This window comes from Pseudorca crassidens, chromosome 11 (assembly GCF_039906515.1).
Source record: "Pseudorca crassidens isolate mPseCra1 chromosome 11, mPseCra1.hap1, whole genome shotgun sequence".
Taxonomy (NCBI): Eukaryota; Metazoa; Chordata; class Mammalia; order Artiodactyla; family Delphinidae; genus Pseudorca; species Pseudorca crassidens.
In genome coordinates, this window is record NC_090306.1 from 101,089,745 (window position 1) to 101,114,421 (window position 24,677).

Genomic DNA, 24,677 nt, shown 5'->3' on the forward strand with positions numbered 1-24,677 from the left:
TCTCCGCACCTGCGTCCTGCAGGAATCGGCTCCGAGCTTCCCTCTCACCAGGGGCCCCGTCCCTTTGCCCAGGCAGCGCGGTGACTTGTCCATCCAAAGTCAGCTCCCACCCTCTCTCTCCCTGTGCCTCCTGGTCTGGAGGAAACGACACACAGAGTGAGTTTAGAGTGACTCGGAGGGTGATGTCCTGTTTCCTGCATCCCCAGGGCCGGCAAGGCAGTGATGGAGCCGGAGTCTCTCTACAACCTGCTGCAGCTCCCCGGGAGGGTGGACCAAGCAGCCGGGGTGACACTCTCACAAGGTGCCGTGCCAGCGGGGGATGGGGGCAGGATCTGCATTGTAAGAACCGAACAAGCCGTGCTGGGTACTGCATTGCTTTGCTAAGTTGTCAGCTGGACACCCGGTTCTGTCCAGCCTCTGCCTCTGCCTCCTGCTTTATACTTGACCCCCTGCTTCTGGAACCTTCCACAGAGTTATCCCTGTCTCCCACATAACCGCACATCTCCAATCAGGATACTGATTGCTGTGTGTGCCCACTCTGGGCTGGGCCTGTGCTGAGAACTTCTTATACACAGCATCTCACCTATTACTCTGAGGATGGGTGTTTTTACCTCCTTTTTACGGACAAGGAAACTGAGGCACAGGGAGTAACGTAGCAGAGCACCAAGTCCAGGGTCGCGGGGCCGACTCCGTTAACTGGCGCTCTCGGTTTATAAGTGGTTTCAGGTTGGAAAGCAACATAAGGAAAATTGCAGTTCGGGTGGTGGGGCTTCGTGATTTGAAAAAATATTTATGTTTTGTTTTAGAGTTGGTTTAGAGATACTGAGAGTTCTGGCAGGCAGAGCTGGAACATGGTATGATTCCGAGTGGCAAGAAATCTGCTCCAGGGAAGGGCCACAGCCACTCACACGCTTGCTCGCTCTCTCCCCAGGCGTCTGTCAAGGGCCCGCCCTCCTCTCGTCAGAACACACGGGGCTGGGTGGTACGCAGAGGTTTTCAGAACGTCTAGACGTCCCCAGCTGGGCCACGTGAACACAGAGGCAATGCATTTTGTGGATTTGGGCAAGGCTGCCCCACTTGGGGGCTCAGTTTCCCACCCCATCCTTTGGGACTCGATTCCAGAGGTCCCCCTTGGCCCTGACCCTTGTGGGTTCTGAGGTTCTTAAACTTGCAGGAGATGCTGAAACAGGTCTTGGGGCTCATAGGACGAGCCAGGCAGCCTCAGTGTCGTGCCCATATGGGGGAGCCAGACAGATGCCGGTGGACTCTGTCCTGGCCCCTTGGAGCCCGGGAATCTGGGCTCATCTGAGCCGTGGCTCCTTCGTATATATGTGAGTAGAGTTGCCAGGTAAACAGAGGATGCCCAGTTAAATGTGAATTCCAGATAGACAAGAAATAGTTTTCGACTTTAAGTATGTTCCCAAAATATAGATGCTGCAGTGTCTGAGGATGAGCTGGTGTTCATGAGGGAAATGTGGGGGGGGAAGGGCATTGGGGGGAGGCTGGAAGAGCATGGGCAAAGGAAGAGAGGTGCAGAGGATGAGGCGTGTCCGGGAAATCAATCTCTTTGGATGTTTGGTGCTCAGGGTGTGTGTGTGTGTGTGTGTCTGTGTGTGTCTCTGTGTGCGAGTGCATGTGTATGTATGTGTGCCTGTGTGTTTATGACTGCGTGTGTCTGTGTGTGTGGGTGCACGTGTCTGTGCATCTGTGCGTTTGTACATGTGTGTGCGTGTGTGTGTGTGAGAGTGAACTTGTATGCACGTGTGTGTGCATGTGTGTGTGTGCGTGTGAAGCAGCGCGACCGATTTCCTCTTGTGGTCCAGGTGCCAGCTCTGGGGGCGGCCTGCAGGGTCCCCAGGCACATATGCTCATCTCTGCTTCCAGGAGAAAAGAAGAAGTTCCTGCCACCCACTTCCAGGAAGGATCCCAAACTTGAAGAACTGCAAAAGGTGTGGCATCCTTCTCTGAGCCTCTTTCTCTGCAGGAGTCTTCTTGTCTCCCTGGGGTGGGGACCGCAGCCCGCCGCCTCCCCTCCCCGACCTCAGGCTGGTGGGTGGCGATCCCGCCGGCCCCTGGGAGACGTGCTGAGCGGCTGCGTGAGGGATACTTATTGAGCACCGACTGTGCGCCTTTACGTACATGATCCCAGCAAACTTCACGGCATCCTGTCACCTGCATCCCAGGGAGCAGATAGTGAGGCTCGGAGAAGTGACCTGGCCTGTGGGGGACACATAGCTGGCCAGTGACAGAGCTGGGATTTGACCCAGGTTGTTGGCCCCCAATCTCGTGCTCCTTCTCTGGCTCAGCTGCCCAGGGCAGAGGACAGCTGGCGAAGTGGGCAGGTATAGGCATGCATCACCCACTTCTTGGTACTCTTCTTGGCTGTAGGACCAGCTGGACACAGGCTTGGGACCTCCATTTTCCTCTGCCCTACTTCTGTAGTCTCCGTGGGGCCTTTCTGTTGCCTCCTCCAAGGAGGCCTCCTGGCCTGCACCACCTTTGACCCCCTAGAGGATTTGTGGCCCATTTTCCATCCTTTTCTTCTTCCCTCCCATTCTGTCCATCCCCCCATCTACTTTTCCCTCTGCTGCGCCCTGGGACACAGAGGAAAACCTGGCGGCGTGCTGACACTTCATCTTAGTTTGGGTTCCTCCAGAAGCTGAACTAAAGATTCAGATGCAAATATTGAGTTGGGAGGTAATCGCAGGAGACAAGGAAGGGGAGCAGGGACGTAAGACAGGTGGGAAGGAGACACCCAGGGAGGGTGATGGAGCAGGAGATGGTTGTCGGAGCTCAAGCCGGCTGGGAACCGTTGGGAGCCAGGGTGGAGCGGACACCTTGGAGTCTTCCTGCTGGGGCAGAGGAGCTGGGGTGTTTATCCACCAAGTCCCGTGTAGCTCGGGCTGCTCCCTTAAAGGGATGGGGGGCTGCTTCTCTGCACTTCTGACTTCCAGGGACAGCCCTCAGCCTTTGCTGCAGTTTGCAGGAGGGGGCGGGACACCAGCGCCCATGTATTACCAAAACCTTACACAGAACAAACAATAGCCCGTAGTGGTCAGGTCTTCAGGAGCCCGGAGCAGGCCCCTGACTCAGCCTGGGAGATCAGAGCAGGCTTCCCAGAGGAGGTGATGCTTTTCCTGGCCTCGAAGGACGGGTAGGAGTTGGCTGGTGGGAGGAGGGCAGAGCTGAGCCTGGTGAGAGGCCGGGTGAGGAGTGGCCCGGGGCCAGCTGTCACTCGGGGCCCACAGGTGCTGACGGAGTGGATCAATGCGAAGCTCCTGCCCGAGCACATCGTGGTCCGCAGCCTGGAGGAGGATATTTTCGATGGGCTCATCCTGCACCACCTTTTCCGTAAGTGGATGCTTCCAAAGCTGGGCAGTCCCGGAGGGCTGGGTGGTCCCGACTCCCCTTGGGCCAGCCTGGGGCCTGCCCAGTGCCCTCTGTGGTGCCCTTCGCAGATTGGCTGCAGGACAGTCCCACAAGCTACGGCTTCCTGAGCCCTTGCCATGGAGCAGGTGCAGTTCATCCGCAGAACAACTCTGTCCTGTGACTATGCCCGTTTTACAGACCAGGAAACTGAGCTCCGGGAGGCCTGGTACCTTGTCCAAGGTCTCACAGTGAAGAAAGTAGGGGAGCCAGGGGTCTCGGCTTTAACCACTGGGCCACCCTGCCCCACAGGAACGAGGAACGCGTTGATGTGTGGGAGGCTGGGGGTGGGGGGCACAGGAATGGTCAACGTGAGGTCAGCCCAGGACGGGCTCACCCCATCATGCAGCCTGTGTGGCCCATGAGGAAGGGCAGCACCCTGCCTCCCTGGAGGAAGCAGACTAGCTGTGGGTCCCCTGCAGGGGCCCCAACTGTCCCCCCCAGCCAGCTGTTCCCACCCTCTCTCTCCCTCTTACTCCTTCCCCTGCCCTCAGAGAAGCTGACTGGAGTCAAGCTGGACGTGGAGGAAATCGCCTTGACCGCGGCTAGCCAGAGACGCAAGCTCGCCGTGGTCCTGGAGGCCGCCGGCCAGAGCCTGCAGGTGGAGGAGCCGCAGGCCCAGTGGAGCGTGGAGAGTGCGTGGGGCCGGTGTCAGGGAGGGCGGGGGGGCGGGCAGAGCCCCAGCCTCCTACTCGGGCTGCGGGGGGTGCTGCCTTGAAGCACAGCACGGGGGTGATAAAACACAGCCTTGTCCACAATGCGGCCACTGCTTACTGAGTTCCGAGCATCACACACGCGCCCTCGTCTACCTCGTCAGAGGGGCACTAACCATCCTGCTTCATTAATTTAGCTAAGTTGCATCTGCAGTGCCTGCTCGTAAGAAATGAGAGTGTGCAAAGCCCCACCCCGTTGACCATTGGTATGGTTTCCTGCCATTCCAACCTCTACATCTTCCCCATTTTCCAGATGAGAAAACTGAGGCCAAGAGACACTGAATAGCTTCACCAAGGTCGGGTGGTGAGGATGTAACAGTTTTCAAACCCGGTTTTTGTTGGGTCCCCTGCCACTACCTTCGCCACATTCAATAATTGATGTTTGTAATGTTGGCCCCGAATCAGGTCGCATTCAGCTTAAATCTAACAATTTGTTCACCCAGGGCCCTGCTGTAGGACATCTAGCTGTTTAAACAGCACTGCAGTGAACATCTGTGTGTTAAAATCCCCGTCCACAGGGCAGATTGTGCCCTTGGGCTGTACTTGCAGAAGAGGGATGACTGGGGCAAAGTGTGACTATTTTTAGGTTCTAAATGTAGATCTCCGGACCTCTGCTCTCCTGAAGGCTGGACGCAGAGCTCCTTGGCCTGCAGAGGGTGGTTGTGACGATAAGGAACCCACCACGTGGCCCCAGGTTTGGTCGTCCCCCAGGGCTCTGACCTTGTGCCCCCTCCCCTCCCAGGCATCTTCAACAAGGACCTGCTGGCCACCCTGCATCTCCTCGTGGCCCTGGCCAAGTGCTTCCAGCCGGACCTGTCCCTCCCGACCAATGTCAAGGTGGAGGTGATCATCATGGAGGTAAGGCGCAGGGCGCCGGAGGATGCCTGCCTGCTGGCTGAACATCTCGGGGCCATATCGCCACACCCTGGATGGGGGCGTGCTGCACGGGGCGGGGGCTGAACTGGGGTGAGTTCCAGGGAGCCATGAGAAACACCAGATCCCACCAGGACAGCAGTGGGGGATTGGGCTGGAGCTGTGGGCGGGAGATGCTGAGTCCAGTGAGGCCACGGGGAGGTCTGTGTGGGCCGGCCAGTCCCACTTACCCAGCAGACGGCACCTACCTGAGGCATCACGAAGGTCCTGGCTGACGGCAACCACATGGGCCATAAGTGGCCATCTGTTCACGGCCTTTCTGGAGTCTTTGCAACACGGGGCCGCAGCCACTGCCCTCTCACTGCGATGGTCTCATCCCTCAACAGATGGGTGTGACGAAGGCTCCAGGACCTTTCTGGGTTTCTCCACCCATGGGGTGCTCCCTGTCTAGCATGTGCAGGACTTCTGCTGCAGCTGATGCCCCGGGAGTCCATGCTTTCTCTCTCAGACAGACCCCGGGCACCAGAAACAGGCCCCACCTGCTTCCGCTCTCCGCTCCCCCAGCCCCTGGGTACCTGGGGAGCAGCCGGCTTCCCTTGACCCCACCCGACAGAACACGCTGAGTCCAGCCAAACTCAGGAGAATGCTCTCTTACCTGTTCAAAACAGTTGACTTGAATTCTCCACTGAGCAGTGTCATGGTTTTGCCTACACGTGTGTAAATCAGAGGTGACTTCATTCCTTCATGCATTCAGCCCTCACTCATTCACTCACTCATTCACTCATTCACCCACCCACCGACTCACTCATTCATTCATTCACCCACTCATTCATTTGTTATTCAGATGAACACGTGTCCATTGATACCCTGTGAGCCAGGCACTGGGCAGACTTTGGGGATACCTGGGGAATGAGGCAGACGCGATCCGCATCCTCGTGGGGCTCAAGGCCTGTGGGAAGAAGGACAATTAAGCTGGCCCCAGTGGTGAGGGCTGCCCAGGAGGCCCCCTTGAGGAGCGGATGAGGCAGAGCAAACTGGGTCCCTTGGGGCTGCTTTGGCCACTACAGTCTCCTCTCGTGGCAGGCGTGGTCCTAGAATTTTCTGTGGTTCCCCCTTTCCGTCCTCTTTTCTGTTTCCTAGAGCACCAAGAGTGGCCTGAAATCGGAGATGTCGGTGGAGCAACTCACTGAGAGCAGGTGAGGGAGGGACCAGGGGCGGAGCCTGGGGCCGGAGCGGGGCAGACCTGCCTGACCTTCTCCCTCCCCTTCTTGGGAGGGGCCCTCACTCTGCCCACCGCTCTAATTGCCGCGGGGCCTGCATTGGCCCTCACGGGGCTCGCCCTCCACCCTCCGCAAAGCCCGGCAAAACAGGCAGACCTGGGGGCGGAAGGGGCTCTGGCCCTCGGTCATGAGGTCACACTGCAGGCACTGGGGGCCAGGAGGGACCCGGAAACTGGGGTCTCTGGACCCCAAACCCAGGCTGGTTTCCTAACACCCGGAGCCGGGTGCTGCCGGGAAGCCTTACCCTCATCCATGGCAGGGAGATTCCGCAGCCGGGCGTGAAACTTCCAACCGGTGCCAGGAGGCAAGGGCGCAGAGGGCTCACTCATACCACCCGTGTTTAGTGAGCACCTACTGTATACGGGGTGGGGCTGGGACCTGGAGTGCCCGGGTCCGCCAGCTGTCGGCCTTTCGCCTGTCCGCGCACGCAGGACACCAGAGGTCGATCCGCCAATGAGCTCTCCCCTCTGCCTCGACACCCACCTGCACAGCATGTGCTTCGTGGCAGAGCTGGAAACACTCACATCGGGACGAGGGCCGGGCACGTGCGCTCCGCAACAAGAGAGCCACAGAGTCCTGGGGTCTGGGAGAAGCAGGGGGTCCCATTCGCGTCTCTGAACTGCAGGCCGCAGTTCAACCTTTAGAAGGGCCTTAGCAGTGCGGGACCAGGCTGGCCTATGGACTAAACTCCTGACTGCCTGGGTGGTAAAGGAAACCACACATGTACCTCGTACCCCCGACCCAAGCCCTCAACACCCCAGCTGCGTTGTCTCTCCAGGGAGACATGGCCGTCTTGCATTCCTGGACTCCCTTTCGTTGGAGATTGTAACTGGCCCCAGCCAAAGGTCCCTCCCTCCTGCCACCTGTAGGCTCACACTTCCGGGCACCTGCCCAGGTCCCTGCCCCGTTCCCTGGGTGGGAGCCCAGCCCTGCTGCAGGCCCCTGGGTTTGGGATGCTTGTTCTGCCCTGTGAATTGTAGAACCTTGACTGGGTACAGGCAGAATGTTTCTCATCTTTGCAAAGTTGCAAGAGCTGCGGAGGGGCCCTGGCTCTCCCTGCCGGGCGGTATGTCTCCAGACCCTGCCACATGTGGCTGCCTGGCTTCCCCACTTCGCAGCCCACCCCAGTCTGGGCCAAAGGTCTTTCCGGTTTTGGTCTGAGAGTGGGTTCCTTTTGAAGGAAAGTTGTGGATTCTCCTTTCCGGTCTAACACTTACTGAAGGCCTACTGTGTGCAGGGCACTGGGCTGTTTCAGCTCCCTTAACCCATTTTATCCTCAGCAACCCCACCTGGGTGAGTTCAGTTCTCTTCTGCTCACAGGCTGGGCAGCCAGCCCCACCTGGACTGAAATCCCAGATCAGCCATGTCTGAGCTGTGTTCCCTTGGGCAAGTCACTCCCCCTCTCTGAGCTTCTTCACGCCTCTGATAAAGGGGGACCCGCGCCTACTTGTTGGGGCTGCTGTGAGAGTTACAGGTGATGTAGGTGAGGGCATCTTCCCCCTCCTGTACGCCCCCAGCCCTGAGGTCCTTCCGGTCTACGGCTCCTGGGTGTTCACTGAGGATGGGGTGGGGGGAAGGGCTCAAACCTCTGCCAGTCGATGACGGTAAGGTCTGTGGTCCAGGCGGTGAGCCGAGCATGGCCAAGGGCGGAGGAAGCAGACCGCTGCTGGTCCCTCCTGCCAGCGGGGCCCGTGCACTCGTCGGCCCATTTACCCTCCCAAGGTCACCCTGGGAGGAGGGCTTGTCCCCGCCTCGAACCACCACAGCCCCACCCCGACTCTGGGAGGCTAAATGACCTCCCTGTTGCCCAGCCGCTGAGCGGCTCTGCACGGGGCCCTGTCAAGGCTGAAGCTTCAGGTTCCGTGTTTGGGGAACTTGAGAGAGAGGGTGCAGTTAGCGGTCACGGGCGCTGCACCCCTTCTCCCTTCATAGCCCTAAAATCACCCTTCTCAGCCTCTGATGAGCTCGGAAATGTCTGTGAGGGCAGCACAGGGACGTGTGCCCCTCCTGGCAGCTGCCCCCGTGCTGAGCCCTGGGTCTCAGGCTGCGCTCTCCACCCCCCAGGGCCACGGTCGGAGGGGCCGCCCGGCTCTCCAGGGAGAGTTCGGCCTACTTGGGGCCCAGAACCTTGCTTCTAGGAGGTGCGCTGGGGCGGAGAATTTAGCAACAAAGTCAAAGAAAAACCACTCAAAGACAATAAAAAGGGAGTGAAAGAAGCCAGACACTAGAGAGTACATACGATTTCATTCCATAGACGAACAGACAAAATGAAAGGCCAACAAGACAGATCAGAGCAGTGGTAACCTTGTGGGGTATAATGGGATGGGGGAGCACATTGGGGGTGCTAGGAGAGTTCTGTGCCTTGTTGGGGGTGGTGATTACACATGCGTGTGCGCATGTGTAAACATGCACCAGCTCTAAAGTTAGGATGTGTGTGTTTTTATTGTGTGTGTAATATGCCCCCCGCAAACTAACACAGCAACCACGAAAAGGACACAGTCCAGACACTTCTAGGTGTGGGAGCCTCAGGGGAAGGTTTGAACCTCGTTTGCCATTTGCTTTTCACGAGGGCCCCGCCTGCTTACAGAGCTGCCAGGAGAAAGCAGCTGGCCAGTTTCTTTGTCAACCTTCCCACTGCCGGGTCTTGTCATATGAAGAGAGTACAGGTTTGAGGATGGTTTTTTTAACCATGTGTTTCCTTTTTTCCCCCCTACAATTTTCCCTTTAGCACAGACAAGGACCAACCTTCGAGTGAGTACTTTCCTAATTTAGGGAATCTTTTTCTGCTGGATACGTGTGGGGACAAACGTGTCATGATGACACGTTGATCATTGGGTGTGCTCACGGTTCCTTTGTGGTCTGCTGTGTGTATCTCGCGCCCTCTTGTCCGTTTGTCCCTCCTTCTGTCTGTCCGTCCGTGGATCTGGCTGTTGCTTCTTAGGATACCGCTCACGTGGGCAGAGAGATTTATAATTCCCATCAGCAGCAGCTATGGAGTGTTCAGTGTGTGGGCTCTGGAGCCAGGCAACCTGGGTTCAAACACTAATTCCCCCATTTATTAGCCACGTGAACTTGGGCAAGTGTCTGAACCGGTCTGTGCCTCAGTTTCCTCATCTGTAAAATGGGATTAATAATGGCACCCACCTCTTAGAATGGTGGTGAGGGTGAAGAGATACCTTGTGAGTGTGCTTAGCACAGAGTAAGTGCTTAATAGTGATTGTTCGCTAATTTAGCTGCTACTTTTGTGACAGAGATCTTCACCAATCAACTGATTAACCCAGCCTTTCCTTCTTCATTCATTCATTCCTTAGTCAGTCTGCCTGGCCAGTTGGTCATCCATCCATCCTTATACCAATCCATCTATCCATCCATATACCAATCCATTCATCTATTCATCCATCCATTCATCCACCCATCCATCCATCCACCCATTCATCATCCTTCCATCCATCCATCCATCCATCCATCCATCCATCTTAACATTATTTTTCCTCCTTGAACCTTACCCACTTGGGACAAAGAGCTGTATGGGCAAGGGATTCTCACCTGCCGAGGAGGAAATAGCGACCTGCGAGGGGCTTCTGAGAACAGGGGCTGAGAAAGGTTGAGTGGGGAAAGGGAGGAGAGGGGAGGCACGAGGGAGGCTGGTCGGATGGCTGTGTGTGCGTGTGTGGAGGGGCAGCCGGAGGACACAGGGGTTGCCCAGGGAGCAGTGTTTGTTAGGGGGCTGCATGAGGCTGGGTCACACAATGAGGGGCAGGGCCACGGAAACGGACTTCCTTAAAACCATTTCTAGCACGTCCGTCCTGTTCTGGCCTGTGCCATCCGCATGCACATTGGCCTCTGATTTCCTGGCTTCTTCAGGGACACAATTTCACTGACCACAGGCCAAGGGGTCTGGGAGGGACCACAGGTGTTTCCACCATGTTTATTGGTTTATGGGGCATTTTAACGTGCACGATGCTATCTGGTGCTACTTTTCCCCCTTCACTAATGAGGGAACTGAGGCACAGAGAGGTGAAGTGACTCGTTCAGAGTCACACAGCAGCTGATTGGCAGAATTAAGAGGGAAATTCTTCTACTCGTTTGGGTATTCAGTGCCTGCGGAGCATTGTCCCCAGGGGAAGGTGAAGCGCTGCATAGCTGTGAACAGTAGGAATGCAGCTTGTGGGAAAAGGACATTAGTCCGAGGACTTGGCATCTCTGAGGCTGGACCCGTGGCCTGAGCTGCTAAGATGCAGCTCCCTGGGCATGACTCAGCTACTGAGGGCGCTGGTCTTTTGTGCGCTGTAGCAAAGTTCTGACTCTCTGGGAGGGCTGGGTGCCCTTATTCTGCCAATCCACAAACGCTGCGGAGGAGACCGCTGGGCGAAGAGTCAGTGCGGGGCTGGTCCCTGCTCAGCCACCTATGGCAGTTCCCGTGGGCTTGTGGGTGGAGCAGGGAACCAGCAGGAGGCAGGGCAAGTTCCCAGAGGAAGGGATGGTGTCCGCGGCAGGAAAGACGACCATTTATTTAAGTCCTACTGTGTGCCCAGCCACCATCACAAGTGTGTTATCTGCCCCCAGACAGGATATTTACAGTGATCCCACCTAGTAGTCATTATCAGCCGTACTTTACAGAGGAGGAAAACAAGGCACAGAGAGGGGAGGCGATTCTCTCCAGGCCACACAGCCAGGGGAGCAGTGACTCTGACCCAGACCTGTTCTTTAATTCAAGAACCTTGAGATAAAACTACATCTCCCTCGAGACTGGTTATTCTGAGAAACTTTGGTGGAAAAAAGTCCCTGTTTGGCCCAAAGATAATAGCATCGTAATGAGGTGTTTAATGGATCTGTCTGCAGAGGACGTCTTTGATGAATTATTTAAGCTGGCTCCGGAGAAAGTGAACGCTGTGAAAGAGGTAAGAGAGGTCAAAGTTCCAAGAGTACCTCCTGCCACCCGCCCACCCACCGCCCACCCGCCTTGAGTCTGGGGGTGGGAGTGGGGCAAAGGGAAAGGGATCGGGTCCTCACTCTGCAACTGCTGTGCGCCGGGTGCCGTGCGGGGGCCTTTTTGTGACCCCAAGTGGGAAGGTCGCAAACCCGAGCTGGGGACCTGGGGCCTTTGTTCTTCCCTGGGTAGGCCATAGTGAACTTCGTCAACCAGAAGCTGGACCGCCTGGGCCTGTCCGTGCAGAATCTGGACACCCAGGTAGGGACTCAGCTGCAGGGTCTGGGGCAGGGAAGGGGCATGGGGAGGGGGTTCCACAGGGCACTGGAAGCCTGGGCCCATCCTATGTGGCCTGGCGTGTGTCACCTCTTGGAACCTTGGGTCCTCCTCTCCAATGGGGATGTTGCTGGTAGGCGGTATTGCCAATCAGGGGCACGACGGGGATCCTGTGAAGTGGAGATCTCAGCGTTTGTCTACGCTGTTATACTTTTCATTGTAAAATAACCACTTTTCAGCTTTTTTCAAAATTAATCTTGGTCTCTCCAACCCCAAGACTCAAAGCACATGAGGTTTCCCTAACTGCATTCGCTCGCAGCGTTTATTAGGTTGAGCCGTGTGCCGGGAGGGGTTGTAGGTGCCGACACAGCCCCGTGTCTGCGGACTCCCTGAGTTGCCCGGCCCACTGTTCTGGGGCAGGAGCAGAGTCTTAGGAGGTCAGCCTTCCCCAGTGGGTCGTGGCCTCCCACGAGGATTCTGTGCCCTGTGGTTTCCCTCAACACAGTGGGGCGCAGAGAAGCTGTGAATTGCCGGCCCAGGGCCTTCAGGGCAGCAACGGAGCCTGCTGCACCCTGGGCGCATTAACTGGGCGTGGTGGTGGTGCAGGCGTCGGGCCACGTGGGTTTTGCTCACACAGCATGACCGGGGGCAGGTGGTGAGGTCAGGTCTGGTCACTGGAGCAGCTGATGTCTCAGGCACAGCCTGACATTAGCCAGCGGGGAATGGGGTAGATATACCCCTGTGCCTGGTAGCTAAAGCCGATACAGCCCTCACCATGTGCCCGGCCCTGAGCAAAGTGCTTTGCGTACATTAACTCACCGACTCCTCCCAACAAACTCTTTAGGTGGGAACGGATACTATCCCATTTTACAGATGAGGACATTAAGCCCAGGGAGGTTAATTAACTTGTCCAAGGTCACACAGTGATTAACTGGTGGACCTGGGATTTGAACCCAGGTCGCTGAGGCCAGAGTTTGTGCTCCATCACCACCTCACACGGTGGCCATGTGAGAAGTCTGTGTGTGACATGGTGTGGTGACACTGCAGGGTGGAGATAGCAGATGGGCACGTGTTGCTTCTGGGCTCTGAGGACACCTCCTCCACCTTAGCTGTGTGGCTTTGGACCTGGACTTCTCTCAACCTCAGGCTCCTCTTTTTTGAAAATGGGTGCAGGGATACCAACCTCAGAGAACTGTGAGTAAGAAATGAGATGATGTGTATTGCCTGCCACACTGTCTACGCATAATAAACAATACATTTGTGGCTTTATTGTTTTTTATGTGGGAATAAACAAGATGATTTCTTAGGTTTACATTCTACCCGTTTCACCTTTATCTCTCCCTTGCGAAAATAATGACATTTGGAGAATAATGCACATGTGAGGATGCTATTTCGACTGCTGGATAAAAGGGGATATTAAAGTCCCTGGTATTTTGGTGGTATTACCAGGGAATATGCCAAACTAATAGCATCAGAACAGACCTAATATGAGGAAATTCCATTAAGGACTTCGCCTGGTGGCTTTTCCTCCAACAGTCAATCTTGTGTTTTATGTCTTTGAAGAGACTGAATACGATTATATGAGCATATGATGTGCTGGTGCTAGGGTGACAGCTTTATCTCTGAACATACAGACAAAACAGACCAATACAAATGTGGCCGCCAGCAAAACGAGCCCGGTGTGCTGTTCTCTGCCTTTTCCTGATGGAATTATTTTATACTTAACTCCGTTTCCGCCTGGGCTTCTGTAGCTCATGGAACAGTATGTGGTTTAAAAAATGATTTGAAGCTATTTTACAGAAAATTTAAAAATAGCTCATTTTATTGAGCACATGCTCTGGGCTAGGCAACCAATAACTGCTTTAGACCTGCTGCTGTTTACAACAACTCTGTGAGGTCAGGGTGTCGTCCCCGTTTCTCAAAAAGGAACCTGAGGCTCAGAGAGCTTGTGTGACTTCCGTAGGGTCACACAGCCTGTAAAAGGCAGAGGGGATCCTCCAGGCTATCTGCCTCCCATTCCCTCCTTTGTAGTTTGCAGATGGAGTCATCTTACTCTTGCTGATTGGACAACTGGAAGGCTTCTTCCTGCACTTGAAGGAATTCTATCTCACTCCCAAATCTCCTGCGGAAATGGTAAGTTTTCCAAAGATTTTCCTCAGGGGTCTACCTCTAGGTAGACAGATCTAGGAGATTGGCATGATCAGTCTTTATTTATTCACTTCCAGGTGAAGTAAGGGGTGATGGGAAACTTTGTTTGTCCATATGTCTGCCCATCCATCCACCAGCCTCACCCATAGACCCTCACACCTATCCACTGACTTATTCATTCACTCATCAACGCTATTCATGGATCACTCATCCACGCAATTCATCCACCCATTCACCTGCCTGCACATCCATCCATCCATCCGCCCATCCATCCACCTGCCCATCCATCCACCCATCCGTCCATCCATCTGTCCACCCATCCATCCACCTGCCCACCCACCCATCCATCCACCTGCCCATCCATCCATGCATCCACCTGCCCATCCACCCATCCATCCATCCATCCATCTACCTGACCATCTATCCTTCCATCCACCCACCCATCCACCTGCCCATCCATCCACCCACCCATCCACCTGCCCATCCATCCATCCATCTACCTGACCATCTACCCTTCCATCCACCCATCCATCCACCTGCCCATCCATCCATCTACCTGTCCGCCCACCCATTCACCCATGCACCGGATCCATCGTTTTCTGAGGTCCTCTTGGCATCAGGCCCCGTGGGCCATAAAGACAATCCCACACAGCTGCTGCTTTTGAGGACGGCTCGCTCTCCACCCGCTGGGCCCTCAGTGGTGTGCGGTGTTCTAGGGCTGTGATGAAGTGCCGTGGCTCGTGGTGGGCGGGCCGGTGCGGGGCCTGAAAGAAAGCGTGGTTCGCAGGATCCGCAGCAGTCAGGAGAGGCCTTGCGTGAGAGGTGGCCGTGAAATTGTCTAGGGCTTGGTTCGCAGCGTGAACTAGGGAGGGCACCCCCAGGGGAAGGGAACAGAGTCAGCCAAGGCTCGGATGTGGCAGGGCTTCTGGCCCTGTGGGGGTCAGGAGTTCCCATGTGGACCCTGGAGTCTGGGGGGCTGCTTGGGAGATGGCTGCGTTAGTCCAGGCGGAGGGCTCTGGTCTCTGCCTGCACCTCGGGCTTTTTGCCCCTAAAATGTACTCACAGCCCCTGCCCTGCCACCCCTCAGACCACAGGGGCATGTGGTCCCTGGTCCCCCAGGCCCGCCCAGGACCCCAGGTGGCCAGCTTCTCTCTGTCTGCACCGGGGTCCCAGGGACGGCTCAGCGGCAACCCAGGGTAGGAGGGCCCCCTTTCACCCCTCCACAGAGAGGGGACACCAGGCAGGGCTGGGTGCCGGTTCCCAGTGCCAGCCTTGGGGAGTTTCTGGGAAAAGGAAAGATTTTGGTCCCCTTTGATGTGCCCATGGCCCTGGGGCTGGTTCAAACCTCAAGGCCTGCCTGGGGTTGGGGGGTGAGCCTGTACACCCTTGACCCTGGCCCAGTTCCAACTTCGATCTCTGCCTGGCCCCCACATATCCGCAGCCCTGTCTGTCCCTGCTTCTGGCCGCAAGCCTGACCTACCCGGTCCCCTGCCGAATGTTCCAGGCCCGCCTTCCCAGCCTGCCTGCCCCCCAGCCGCAGCCTCACTGCCCGCCTGTGCTCCTTACTCGGCCTGGGCCTCTGGCATCTCCAGACCTTCCCCAGGCCGTTCTCTAGGCCCATCCTGCTTCCTGCTTTGCTTCAACCCCTTAGCCGGGTGGTCGGCTCTGACCACCTTATCCCCTCTGAGCTCTTGGGTATCCTATGGGGCCCCGAACCATGGCTACTCTCACGTTCTCTTGGAGTTCCTACCTGCCTCCGGCCTCACCTGGCCCTTTACCCCACTTCTCCCTCACTCCATACCCCTGCGAGGGAGGCAGGGCAGGGTTGCATCTCCATTTTACAGAGGGGAAAACTGAGGCTTTGGGACAGGCCCAGGGCCATCCAGCTACTCAGTGGCAGGTCTGACACCAGGACTGGCCACCCACCCTTCAGCCCACATTTCCCCCTTTGCAGCAGGAAGATGGCATCTCTGTGGGCATCATCTCCACCTTCCCAGGAGGCAGGGGGGCTCTTGACTTGAAGATCGAATTGGGGCTCAGATTCCCAAGAGCTGAGAAGCAAACAGGCTAGAGCAGGGCAGTGTTTGTAGCTCTAGTGGTGGTAGAAACAGTGGTCAGCACTTCCTAAGTTCTTGTCCCTCACCAGGCACTGTATTGATCAGCTATTGCCACGAAAATGCTGTGTAACAAACCACCCAAACAACCAGTGGCTTGAAACTGCAATCCTTCATCCTCATGGACCTGCAGGTCGGCCGGGTTCGGCTGCTCTAGGCTTGGCTGGGCTCCGCCGCTCGTGCGGGATGGGATGGGCGTCAGGCCATCTAGGCTGGGGTCACTGGGGCGGTGCAGCTCTGTGCCACATGCTTCCCATCCTCCTCCTGAGACTGGCAGTGAGCCTGGCGTGGTTTTTTCACGGCAACCGCAGGGACACAGAGACAAAGCAGAACACACGAGGTGCAGGCTTAGACCTGGGGTGCTGTCACCTCCTCTTTATCCTCGTGGCCAGAGGAGGCCCTGCGGCCTTGGTGCGGAGGCGGGAGAGCCCTGTGGTGTGCGGTGCAGAGACGATGCAGAACTGGGCCCAGGGAGGCGCTCGCCTCCCGGGATGAACTTGCTAATTCCTCCCCACATCGGGCCTCTGAGTAGGAACTATTCCCCATCCCCATTTTGCTCTGGGGAAACTGAGTTCAGAGAGAGCTAGTAAGCTGGTCAGGAGCACACCACTAGTTAGGGTCGAGGTCAGACTGGCATCAAGGCTTGTCCGTCTCCAAAGCCAGAGCCGCCTCCTTGCGTCCTTCCGGGGGAGCCAGGGGGAGCCCCATGGGAGATGGGGGCGGGGTGGTGGGCCCAGAAGGAGGCTCGCCCGGAGCTGCAGGGACGGGGGGCTTAGGTGGGTCAGAGTGAGGCTGAGACCGTGGTACTGACCTTCATCCACAAGGCAGGAGGCCCACCTGTGTGTTGAGGGTGGGAGGATGGAGACGGGCAGGTCACACGCGGGCCCCCTGGGGACGAGGGGCTCAGAGCAGCACAGGGGTCCCCTCTCTGTTACTCAGGTGTTGGGGGTGTCACACCTGAGTAATGGGATGTCAAGGTGTGATCACTATTTGCTCACCTCCAACCCCTAGTTAGTTACCAGCCAGGGACAAACGTCCCGACTTCCAAGGCCCCTGTGTGCAGGCAGCCTGCCAACTCCACCGGCTTCAGGACCGGCTTCAGGACCGGCTTCCAAAGATGAGCCACAATCTATGTGGGGGAAAAGGAGCAGCATCCCAGCTCAGACCCCGAGGATGCGTTTGTATGGACTATTGTAGGAAATCTCAGCCGCAGGAATGTGTAATAAAAATGCCGAGGAAGTCATTAGCAGAAGAGCGCAGGAACAGCGGCCTTTCCGAGGAATTGTTTTCTCTGCAGCGTGGCCTCTGGCCATTGAATTTCTCCTTATCAGACCTCCTTTGCCAACGGCGTCTACGTGAGGTTGCAGTTCCCTGAGGGAAGAGGCGTCCGGGTGGAGGAGAGAGGCGGTCATTTTCTCTGCGGAAATGAAAGCACGGGGCCAAGAGTCTCTGGCTTCCTCCTACATGCAATTACTTCTCCCCGGGACGATTTGAATGCATCCTTCTGGGTCGTAACCTTCTCTCAGCTCCATACTTTCATCATCTCAAACTGTGCGCGGCAGAAAAATGATGCTTTGTGTGGAGCGTGGTGGGATCAGGCTGGAGCCTGGGGCAGCTGCTCCTGGTCAGACTGGGCATCGCCGAGGAGTGTGACCCATAGAAACAAGTGCGATCACCGCCCTAGTTGATGGCAGCGATTCTCACATTCCACGAGGGCAGGCAGTGGGTCTGGGTTTGCCCCTGTTGCGTGGCCAGCGCATAGTAGATGCTCAATAATTTTTTTTTATTTTTTATTTTTTTGCTGTACGTGGGCCTCTCACTATTGTGGCCTCTCCCATTGAGGAGCACAGGCTCCGGACGCACAGGCTCAGTGGCCATGGCTCACAGGCCCAGCCGCTCCGCGGCACGTGGGATCTTCCCGGACCGGGGCACGAACCCGTGTCCCCTGCATCGGCAGGCAGACTCTCAACCACTGCGCCACCAGGGAAGCCCAATAAATATTTTTTAAATAAGTGAAGGAAGTCTTTCCAAGACACTGGTCCCGTGAGCTGCTCTGTGACAAATGGATCCTACGGTCAAGTCACCTGGGAAAACATGCACAGTCTTGAAGGCTCATGACACACCAAAGCATATTCAAGGCTCTGAGAAGTCCTGCAGTGGGGGATTTCCATATAACTTTGTCGAAGCCAACGTTTCCCAAAGCTGTTTGGCTTTCTGCACCCTGGACCACGCTGTGGGGATGCAGGCTTAGAGGGTGAGCGCATCAAAGGCAGGGCTGCGAGGCGGGGGAACCCGGCCCGGGTGTCTCGTTCTCACTCTGACATTTACTTTCTGTGCGCCCTGTCAATAGTGTTCATGATGAGAATGAGAATAATAGCAACAGTTGTAACCCTCATTTTCCAGAATTTTCCAGTCGGGGGAAGACTTGGGGACAAAGCACGGGGCGAGCAGTGGAGGTCTTAGCCCCTCCCTCTGAGGTTTGCTTCCACCTGGTCTGGACAGCCCCAGGGGTGTGTCTCACCTGCTTGGAAGCATTGGCACCTGTGACAACCTTGGTTTCTTCTTCTTGACGGGCTCTAGAGGGGCCAGCCCTACTGGGCCAGTGACCCAGCCTCTGCCACTCTCCCTCTTGCATGTCGGACCCAGCTCGGTGCCTCTGTCCATCTGATGCTCCATCATCTCTCCCCCGTGGAGAAGGACTCTGTTCGCTGCCTTCCAGATCCCCGTGGTTCCCGCACGGCCACCAGCTGCCATGGAGGACTCTGGCCCCTTGCCCGGGATGCGGCAGGAGTCCTTGGCGTGGGTGGAACGTGCTCCCCCTGCCCCTGCCCTGTGCCCTCAGACCAGGACTGTGACCTGCCCCTTTCCCTCTCAGACAGAGTTCTCTCTCGGGGGCTTCAGGCCCTCCTACACGCCTCACTTCCCGACACTTGTAGGAGCCCGGACAGCTGGAATTTGCAGGGAAGCCCTGGCTCTGCCTTTATTATTCCACGTTCAAGTCTTGCCTTGTGGTTCCAATCCTGTGTCCACCATCACACTTGGATCCACACGGCAGCTTGGAAAGGCCTCTGGAAGATGCACTATTCCCCTTGTACAGATGAGGGGACAAAGGCCCAGGCAGGACATGTGCCTTGACTGACCTGTGACTTGTGACCTAGTGGGGCGGGTGCATGGACATCTAACCTAGATCTGCCCAGACCCACCAGGAGGTGACTGCAGGCGGCCTAGGCAGGGCGGCCTCCTCGGATGGGCCTGGCTCATCTGCTGCTCTGCCGGCCGGGTCTCTGGGCCCCTGGCTAGGTTGCCATGGGAACTGCCTGGCCTGTGTGAAGCGGGCTCTGGGGCTGGTATGGTCGGCAGACGGGGAGGGAAGGGAGCAGCACGGCTGGCCACCAGTCTGGGACATCCAGTCAGCACGGTGGGCCTGAGACCTTTGAAGGAAGGACCTGCTTGAGGTGCCAGTGAGTCGGGGACTCAGCCAGCTTTATCCCTGCCTCGTCCTGCCTTGCCCCACGCCCTCTTTTTTACCACACCAGCCTGCTGCCCCAAGGAGAAGGGCAGGGGTCTTTTCGGTGGGATCTGAGAAACTAGCTGTGAAAAGGCAGGGCTCCACTAACAGAGGGACTGCTCTGAGCTGAGGGCTGATGGGGCTCCCCAGGGCCCATCACCCAGGGTCCTGTATCGGGGGAGATGGTGGAGACCCCACTTTGCAGGGAGCAAGTGGAGGGCCCGAGGCACCAAGGGACTTGCTCGAGGCTCCCCAGGACCGAGCGGGGATCCGAACCTGGGTGGGCCTGACTCTGGCCCGGGGAATTCTCAGTGCTGGGAGCGGTGTCTCAGGCGCCAGCCCAGGCAGAGGGGTGGCACAAAGGGCAGGCACCTGGGTAGAGGTGGCTCCTCAGCCCCCAGTCTGCTTTGCAGGCGTCTGGTTCCGACACTTTCCGTCTTGTGAGTTCAGATGAGCCCTGTGGCCACTCTGAACGTCGGTCTCCTCATCAGTGCTTTACCCATGGACCTCAGCTCTCTGTTCCTGAGGGAGTCTCTGTTGCTCACGGGTTTTGGGGCTGCTTCGGAAAAGATCAGGATGAACCCATGCTCCCTTCCCTGGTTAGTCCCCTCACCTGGCAGGACTCACCCCCAGGTGTCACCTCCACCAGGAAGCCTTCCCTGATCCCTGGGCTGGGTGCCTTCCTCAGGGACTGCCTTTCCCACTAGAAGTGGCCTCCTTGCTGCACGATGGGTCATCGTGCTGACACCTGATGGGGTCTTGTCATTGTAGCTACACAACGTCACCCTGGCCCTGGAGCTGCTGAAAGATGAAGACCTTCTCAATCACCCCGTGAGCCCCGAAGGTGAGTGCAGGACCCTCGTGGGCAGCCAGCCTCGGGCGAGCGCCAGAGCGGGGCACGGGGCATGGGGACAGCCGTGTGTTGGTACAGCCTCTTGCCTGGCGTTTGCTGAGTTTTCCTAGGAGGAGCACTGTGTCCACAGCCCCTACCCACGCCAGTGGAGGATGGTCCTGGGGAGAGGAGATGGGGGACTGAGGTCCCTGAGGATGGGCTGTCCGGAGGGCTGAGGCCTGGAGGAGTTGCAGTGTTGGGGGCCCCACAAGAGGGTGCCGGGGAGGAGAAGGAGGTAGCACGCCCTGTGCTGGGTCCTGGGACTCACGCCTAGCTTGACCGACTGTCCTGGTTTGCAGGGGCCTCTCCAGGGTTTAGCCTGAAGGCCTGTGTCCCAGGGAACCCCTTGGTCCCGGGCAAAGGTGGACGGTTGGCCACCCCCTGCCCAGGCCTGAACCCTGCCCTGCTCTCCCCTGGCCCGCAGACATCGTGAACAAGGACACCAAGAGCACGCTGCGAGTCCTCTACGGCCTGTTTCGCAAGCACAAGCTGAAAGAAAGCACGGACGGGGGGCCCCTGGAATCCCCCAATTAACCGTCACAGCCCCCAAAATCCGCTTCTCAGAGCCTGCCTGCCAGCCCCAGCTGGAGGTCCCGAGGGCCGCAGAGGGATCTCCTCACCGTCCAGCCAGCCCCTGGGCCTCCCACTCTTACCCTGTGTGTCTGCGGCACGCCCCAGCCCCCCCTTCCCTCTCTGCTCTTTCCATCTGTCTGAATATCTTTGAACTCACTAAGCGTGGATTCGTTCTGAGCCAACCTCTGGCCTCGCTCAGTTTCTTTTAACAAATGTATTTCTGGGAGGGATTTGGGGAGCCTGCCGTTGTCCTGGGAAGGGCCCCGCTAAATGTACATGAATATGAGCTGAGCCCCCGCTCCGCACGCAGCCTCTCTCCCCACAGGGTGGGTGTGGGAGGGGCTCTTGTCCCTGAGGCCACCCCTGGGGTAGCCGAGAGCTCAGCGGTGCTGACCTTCACTGGGGCTGAGGGTCCCGCCCTGGAGCAGGACCGCCCCTCAGGTGTCAGGGTTGACCTGACGGCGGAGACCCGCCTGCCCACACTCAGCTACTGCAGCCCGCCTGCCTCTCGAGTCGGGTGATGGCCCCAGCATCCCCCTCCAGAGGCAGGAGCCCTAAGTGGCTCCAAAACCAGGCCGCTGTGCCCCTCGGGAAAGTCAGTTCAGTTACTTTGCAGAGGAACCGTGGCCCAGGCCCAGCCCTATGGCCGCGATGGTGAGCTTTGCCCAAAAGTCACAGAGAAGACGTCTTTGTGGCTGATTAGTGGGTCAGATCGTCTCCTAGTCGGTCCGCAAGGAGCTGCTGCGTGTGTGTGTGTGTGTGTGTGTGTGTGTGTGTGTGCGCGCGCGTGTGTGTGTGTGTGTCTGTCTGTCTGTCTCTGTCTCTCTCCAGCGAGACTCAGCACTTGCTGCATACATTTCTCAAAGCAAAAGTCCCTGTGGAAGGATTGAACAGGGATTCCCAGAGCTGACATCAGATGGGCACCAGCCTGGAGGAAGCAGGGTGGGCGGGGCTGGGGGTAGGGAGGGCCCACAGGGGAGGGCGGGGCGGTGGACCCTGGCTGGTGCTGGGCTCCTTCCTGCTCTCCCAGCTCCAAGCCCCTGTGGAGGACAGAGCCTACTAGGTCTGGGGTTGTCACAGTTTGACAGCCTTGGATTAGGGGAGGGGCTTTGGGGCAGGGGGCCGGCAGGGGCCAGGCCATCTTTGCCAGACCTGCTGCTGGAGAGTGGAGAATGTCCTGCCTACAGGGAGGGACATAAGGAACCCTTGGAGCTGGTGTCTGAGTGTGAGAGAGTCTCAGAGTGGTCTTCCCTCCAACCCACCCGCCATCCACATGCTCCCCTTACCTCCTGCTTCACAGATAATTAGGTGTAGATGAGACCATGAGGATGGGGCCCCTGTGATGGGATTAGAGTCATTATAAGAAAAGAGAGATCAGAGCTCTCTCTCTGCCATGTGAGGACACAGCAAGAAGGTGGCCATCTGCAAAGCAGGAAGAGGGCCCCCACCAGGCACCAAATCATCTGGCACCTTGATCTTGGACTTCCCAGATACCAGAACTGTGAGCAATAAATGTCTGTTTTTAAAGACACCCAGTCTATGGTATTTTATTATAGTAGCCAGAGCTGACTAACATGGATTTTCAATACCATTAGTCATTAGGGAAATAAAGTTAAAACCACAATGAGATCTCACTATACACCCCCTAGAATGGCTACATTGAAAAACTGACAATAGCAAGTGTTGACAAGGACGTGGAGCAATTAGAATTCTCATACATTGCTGGTGGGAATGCAAAATGGTACATTTACTTTGGAAAACATTTTGGCAACTTCTTATAAAGTGATACAAACACTCACCATATGACCCAGCCATTTCACTGTTAGGTATTTATCCAAGAAAAATGAGAACATATGTCTACACAAAGGCTTAGACATGATTAGCTGTACTATTCATAAAAACCGAAGACTGGGAAGAGCCCACATGTCCATCGCCAGCAAAGGCGTAAACAAATTAGAATGTGTCTATATAATGGGCTTCTGCTTAGCGACAAAGAGGAAAGGGTGTTGATACAAAACAGCCTGGATGCTCTCAACAACATTAGGCTAAGTGAAGGAAATGAGACACAAAGGGCTACACGTTTATAAGAAATTCTAGAAGAGGCGAAACCCCGGTAGGGGCAGGAGGGACCTTCGGGGTGACGGGAATGTTCCATGTGTGATCGTTGTGGTTACGTGACTGTCCACGTGTGTCAAAACTCATCAAATCGTACACTGAATGGGAAAATTTACCTCTTGTAAATTATTCCTCAACAGAGCTACAAAAATCAATTTAAATTTTTTTTCTGATTTGCTGTCAAACTGAACAAGGGTGAGGATGGCCAACCTTCGGGGGGAGGGCTATGGAAGACAGGGAGCCACGACCCCCGGGATGGGGGGGTGGCCTTGATTTCATGCTTTCAGGGAGCCTGGTATGAAGACGGAAAGTGGGGCCTCGGGGGATGCGACCTCTTATGAGTGCGGAGACCTGAGTCTGTTTAAATGCTCACAGGGAGGGTGCAGAAGAGAAAAGATGAAACGTGAGCGGGAGAATCTTACTGGAGGGAGGTACCTGGGCAGGTGACAGGAGCTGGGCTCCAGGTACAGGGAGGGGTACCTGGGATGGGGGGCCGCTGGGAGAGGGGGGGATATGGGAGCAGAGAGAGAGAGAGAGCCCACCTAGTGCCCAACTGCATGCCCATCGGGGATTGTCACGGCCTTTTGATGTCCTCTTTATCCTTTTGTAACATCTCTTGCTCTGAAATCTACTTTGATTTTAGACTTTAAATTTACTTTATTTTTTTACTTTGAATCAGATGTTAAAATCTGATTTTAATATAGTCACTCAAGCTTTCTTTTAGTGTTAGCGGGGGATCTTTTCCATTCTTTTCCTTTTAAAAAGATCCGTGTCTTTATATAGAAAGAGGGTTTCTTATAGATACAAATAGTTGTGTCTTTTTATCTGATCTGAATACTTCTGCATTTTAATGGAGGGTTGAGTCCATTAAAAATTTTTTTTATTGTGGTAAAATACACATAACGGAATTTTCCATTTTAGCCATCGTAACACTTGCAGTTCAGTAGCATTAAGTTAACTTCGCCCTGTGTGCCGACGTCACCACCATCTCCAGAACCCTTTTCATCTTGCAAAAACAAAACTCTGTACCCGTTAGACAGTAACTCTCCACACCCCTCCCTCTGGCCCCTGGCAACCACCATGCTCCTGCTTGACCAGACCCACATTTTGAACTGCCCTGGACACAGGGCCCCTTGGGGTTCCCACCCCAAACTCCCCCGATTGAAGTCAGAACCCGCCCCTTCCCCTGTCCTGCCTCCTGCCGCCCCAGCCCTTTTTCCGGCCCCTCCAACCTCCTGATCCCAAAGCCTGAGACCTGTGACTCGCTCTGGACCCTCCCCTTTCCCCCACCTGGGCACCAAGTCCTTTATGCCCTTTGTTCGCCTTTCAAACTCCTCCCTTCTGCCCCTGGAGGTCCAGGCCCTCGCCGTGCCATCCATCGGGGCGGGTACAGTAATTCCCCAGCTGGGCTCTCTGCCGCTCTCCCCTCTGACCCCGATTCCACAGCAGCAGCTGGAGTTTTTCTGTCCTGGGAACCTGATTCCGTTACCATGCTGCTCTAAACCTCCCCTGCTCCCCGATGCTCTGGGTCCTCCTGGCGCGGCTGGCTTTGAGTCTCTTCTTGTTGACCTTGTTCTATCTCCTACCCCACCGCATCCTTTCCAAAATGCTTTTAGTTTATTCCCTGAAAGCCCCAAGGTCTTTCCAGGCCTTCCTGATGCTGTTATCCCTGCCTGAGATGCCCTCCTCCCACCTACCCCCGGAGCTTATCCCTCACAAAGGGGTGGGGGCACCCTTGGGGAGAGTCCAGAGGAGGGATGAGCTCGGGGACAGGGTGGACGCCTGGGGGGTGGTCCCAGGGCTTGGGCTAGGTGGGCGGAGTGGCTCCC

The 24,677-nt window shown here is 56.5% G+C and overlaps 1 protein-coding gene across 3 annotated transcripts in view; it reads left to right on the top strand.

Annotated features, from left to right (window-relative positions):
- The window catches only part of PARVG (parvin gamma), a 31,667-nt gene extending 9,403 nt beyond the window's left edge, over positions 1–22,264 (top strand). For all 3 annotated transcript variants that reach the window (XM_067698341.1, XM_067698343.1, XM_067698344.1), the window contains 12 exons: positions 207–301; positions 1,885–1,949; positions 3,249–3,351; positions 3,921–4,061; positions 4,882–4,997; positions 6,153–6,208; positions 9,021–9,043; positions 11,135–11,193; positions 11,415–11,483; positions 13,530–13,631; positions 20,040–20,112; positions 20,585–22,264. In XM_067698341.1, coding sequence (XP_067554442.1) covers positions 223–301; positions 1,885–1,949; positions 3,249–3,351; positions 3,921–4,061; positions 4,882–4,997; positions 6,153–6,208; positions 9,021–9,043; positions 11,135–11,193; positions 11,415–11,483; positions 13,530–13,631; positions 20,040–20,112; positions 20,585–20,694 — 996 coding nt within the window. In that variant the 5' untranslated portion in view covers positions 207–222 and the 3' untranslated portion in view covers positions 20,695–22,264. The remainder of the gene's footprint in view (positions 1–206; positions 302–1,884; positions 1,950–3,248; positions 3,352–3,920; positions 4,062–4,881; positions 4,998–6,152; positions 6,209–9,020; positions 9,044–11,134; positions 11,194–11,414; positions 11,484–13,529; positions 13,632–20,039; positions 20,113–20,584) is intronic.
- Positions 22,265–24,677: the final 2,413 nt, after the last annotated feature.